The 3291-nt window shown below is 37.3% G+C and overlaps 1 protein-coding gene across 2 annotated transcripts; it reads right to left on the bottom strand.

The window, feature by feature from the left end:
* Positions 1-958: 958 nt before the first annotated feature.
* Positions 959-2966, bottom strand: LOC114145891 (putative protein TPRXL). 2 transcript variants are annotated; one of them, XM_028019546.1, is made up of 4 exons: positions 2330-2966; positions 2141-2243; positions 1580-1830; positions 959-1522 (listed from the first exon to the last, which is right to left on the bottom strand). In XM_028019546.1, exons 1-4 carry the CDS (start codon positions 2394-2396, stop codon positions 972-974), a joined length of 972 nt encoding a protein of 323 aa, XP_027875347.1. In that variant the 5' UTR covers positions 2397-2966; the 3' UTR covers positions 959-971. The 2 variants fall into 2 exon arrangements, with proteins under 2 accessions (XP_027875347.1, XP_027875346.1); XM_028019545.1 differs by having other exon boundaries at positions 959-1830; positions 2330-2777.
* Between the last annotated feature and the right edge of the window lie 325 nt (positions 2967-3291).

Genomic DNA, 3291 nt, shown 5'->3' with positions numbered 1-3291 from the left:
TCCTGTATAACCCACATTGCATTAAACTTTTTCAACATGCCTCTTTATGAGGTAAATGCATAATCAGTTGATCTTGGTTTGTCTACCACTTAAACTATGGTCCTAATCCATGCACTAGCTCATGCTCTCTCCTTTAATCAAACCAGTGAACTCACATTGTTGTCATGGTCTCTGTGAACATGACAATATAAAACAACTAACTAGACAAACGCAGTTACCAAAAAAAATAATGATTGTGAGGATAAACTGTTTTAGCTTCATTATGTTTTAGTATATAATATTTCTTTTTTTTCTGACCAGTGCTGTTTGAAGTTTGTTTCCGTCTTATTTCTTAACTGCTCACGCAATCTGCATTTTCGACGTTGGCATTTAACTACACCGGTACTGCTGTCTGTCTTATCAGCTGTATGTCTGAGCTGGTTTCCTGCCTGCTTATGCAAGGGCACTGACACAGAATCTGATGCACAAAAATCAGAAATTAAACTCATTGTGTTCATAAGCAATTCTAACAAATAATGAGGAACTGAGGTCCTATTAAGATTTCAAATGTATTCACAGCAAAAACACATTTGTTGAATTATGATTTTAATTTTAAGTAAGAATACTTACAGTTTATTTGCATTACATACAAATTATAAATAGTCATTCATCTTCACATGCACACAGTAGAGAAATCAAGCATAACTTTAAAATTATTAAAGCTTTGATCCACAGGAGGTGTTACAAGACAATCTTTTGGCGTTGAATAAATGAGGAATAAAAATTACAAACAAGAAACATAGAAATATCAAACACACATATATTGCAACCCTTCATTCTGAATTTATTTTATGTGTTCATGAGGTGCAATGCGTTGAAAGCCACTGTATTTAAATATTGCATGCCACACGTCTTTGAAGTAACTTTGCTGACAGCGGCCACTTAGATTTCTATGTACATCTTCTCTGCCAGTTCTTCATTTCCTTGTTTTGTCATTTCCTTAGTGTTAAATGTCTTTGAGTTGATGCTCTTCTTGTTGTCAAGGACGTTGCTAGAATATGGTGGAGTGCTGACCTGGAACCAGAAGTGGTGTTTGGTGCTGATGTTGGATTTGGAGTGGATTTTGCAGATATTGGGTTTAAAGTTGTTGATGATGGTGCTTTTGAAGAGGTTGATGTTTTGGTTGATGATGCTGATGTTAGTTCTGATGTTGGTTCTGATCCTGATAATGTTGCTGGGCCTGATGGTGTTGCTGATCGTGTTGATGGTGGTTCTGATCCTAGTTCTGTTGATGGTGCTGATGGCACTGTTGCTGGTTCTGATGCTGGTGAAGTTGCTGGTGTTGATGGTGGTTCTGATTCTGGTGAAGCTAATGGTGTTGATGGTGATTCTGATTCCAGTGCTGATGCTGGTGCTGATGTTGGATTTGATGCTGGTGACATTGATGACATTGATGGTACTAATGCTGATATTGGTACTGTTGTTTGTTCTGATCCTGGTGATATTGCTGGTGTTGATGGTGGTTCTGATTCTGGTGCTATTGATGGTGTTGATGGTGGCTCTGATTCCAGTACTAATGCTGGTGCTGATGCTGGTGCTGTTTGTTCTGATCTTGGTGACATTGATGGTACTAATGCTGGTGCAGATGGTAGCTCTGATCCTGGTGCTAATGCTGGTGTTTCTGTTTGTTCTGATCCTTGTGCTGATGATGGGGCTGATGGTGATTCTGATCCTGATGATGAGTCTGTTGTTATTTTTTGATTCTGTCTTTTCTTCAGCTGCAGAATAACACGGTTTGCCCAGTCATCTTTGGGGTTGGAGCAAATGGTCTTTCTGCTCACTGTCTGAAACCTGAAAATGATTTTTAGTTAAAATCATTATTATTCAGTTGTATCATTGTTTCTCATTATTAATGCAAGGTTACTCTGATAATAATAGATCTTTTAGCCTGATTTGCAAAATTTTTGTTACTGCAATGAATGTGAGATTAAATAAAAAGTACTGTAGTGCATCAAGAACCAAAGAAAGGTAAAAATAAATCTCCTGCACACCAGAAATAAAAATTTGAGAAAGGAGTGATTTGCACAAATGAACAGAGCTGTTGCAATGAGATCAGATGTAACTGACAGTGAAGAACAGTGAAAAAATATAGACTACTCACACAATTGCACTAAAGAGACAGTTGCCGTCCTCCTGAATGGTGTATTCCTTAATTTTAGAAAGATGGACTCTCATGTTGGAGACCGTGGTACAAGGACAGTCGACTAAAAATGTAAACCACAGAGACGTATTGTAAGTATCAATATTCAAACCACTTAATCAATGACTTTTAGATATCTTTTGTACTCACTTGCTGGGACCATGCTCATCCGTGTTGTGAAACATAAAAGAGAGGTTAAAATCAAGCTGAACTGCATCCTCAGGATAAATCTTTGCCCTTAAATGTGTAGCTGTCGAGTCTTTCGACTCAGTTTATCAATAAACAATCTCCCCGCCGAAATGTATACAAGGGCAGATGATCCAATAAGTCTTGTTCAAACGACAGACACGTGGTGTTCGTCTTTCAAGCAGCAGCGTGCTTTCACTCTTCTGAAACATTGAGTTTTGATGTCGGCTCTTCTTATACGACAAGCCCCTCTCCCTCCTACGTAAATGTTTTGTTTCCCCCACGATCAGAAAGAATTGCTACAGCAGCCGCACGGCGGGGGAGAGGAAACAGCGAGTTCACCTTGATGTGAATCATTCCATTTACCACCGTCCTGCCCACACTGCACTAAATTTGAGCCTAAACATTTCTATATATACACACATTATATACACAAATTATCATAATTTTCCACCACACTCACTCTGAAAATTTTGATTTGCTTCATATTTTTAATTCACACACTTTTTGAATCATCCTGTTTCCCTTATGCACAAAACCATCTAGCCTTTATTTACTCCATGTCACATTTTTTTTAGGTCTTTTTCTTTTACATTCTTTTACTAAAAATGTACATTCTATCTTCTCACCAGGCAAAGAGAGCTCACCTGAACTCATACAGTAAACTTTCTCAGTTAATAAAGTACATGTGTTCATGTAATTTAAGTCTGTCAGTCAAAATACAATTGACCCAGATATGGGTTGTTCGATCAGTTCTTTGTCAGGGTTTTTGCAAACTATACTACATCAAAATAGAAGGTTCTCTTACACTGTGTTTTATGATGTAAGCAGTTTACAAAATTATATCCAAATGTTATGAAATATTATTCCAACAAAAAGTTTTTTATGTTTGTTTTCCCTTTATAAAAAGTGAGAATCTCTGGAGT

This window comes from Xiphophorus couchianus, chromosome 6 (genome assembly GCF_001444195.1).
Source record: "Xiphophorus couchianus chromosome 6, X_couchianus-1.0, whole genome shotgun sequence".
Lineage (NCBI taxonomy): Eukaryota > Metazoa > Chordata > Actinopteri > Cyprinodontiformes > Poeciliidae > Xiphophorus > Xiphophorus couchianus.
The sequence above is the reverse complement of the archived record's forward strand: the minus strand, read 5'-3'. Positions and strand labels throughout refer to the sequence as shown.

What these genes read in the sequence shown, in the direction of transcription:
- LOC114145891 (XM_028019545.1), bottom strand. Translation starts at nt 2,396, where the DNA reads ATGCAGTTCAGCTTGATTTTAACCTCTCTTTTATGTTTCACAACACGG. An exon ending in GATGAGCATGGTCCCAGCAA is followed by an intron (nt 2,244 to 2,329) that starts GTGAGTACAAAA and finishes TTACATTTTTAG; the next exon opens with TCGACTGTCCTTGTACCACG. An exon ending in TGTCTCTTTAGTGCAATTGT is followed by an intron (nt 1,831 to 2,140) that starts GTGAGTAGTCTA and finishes AATCATTTTCAG; the next exon opens with GTTTCAGACAGTGAGCAGAA.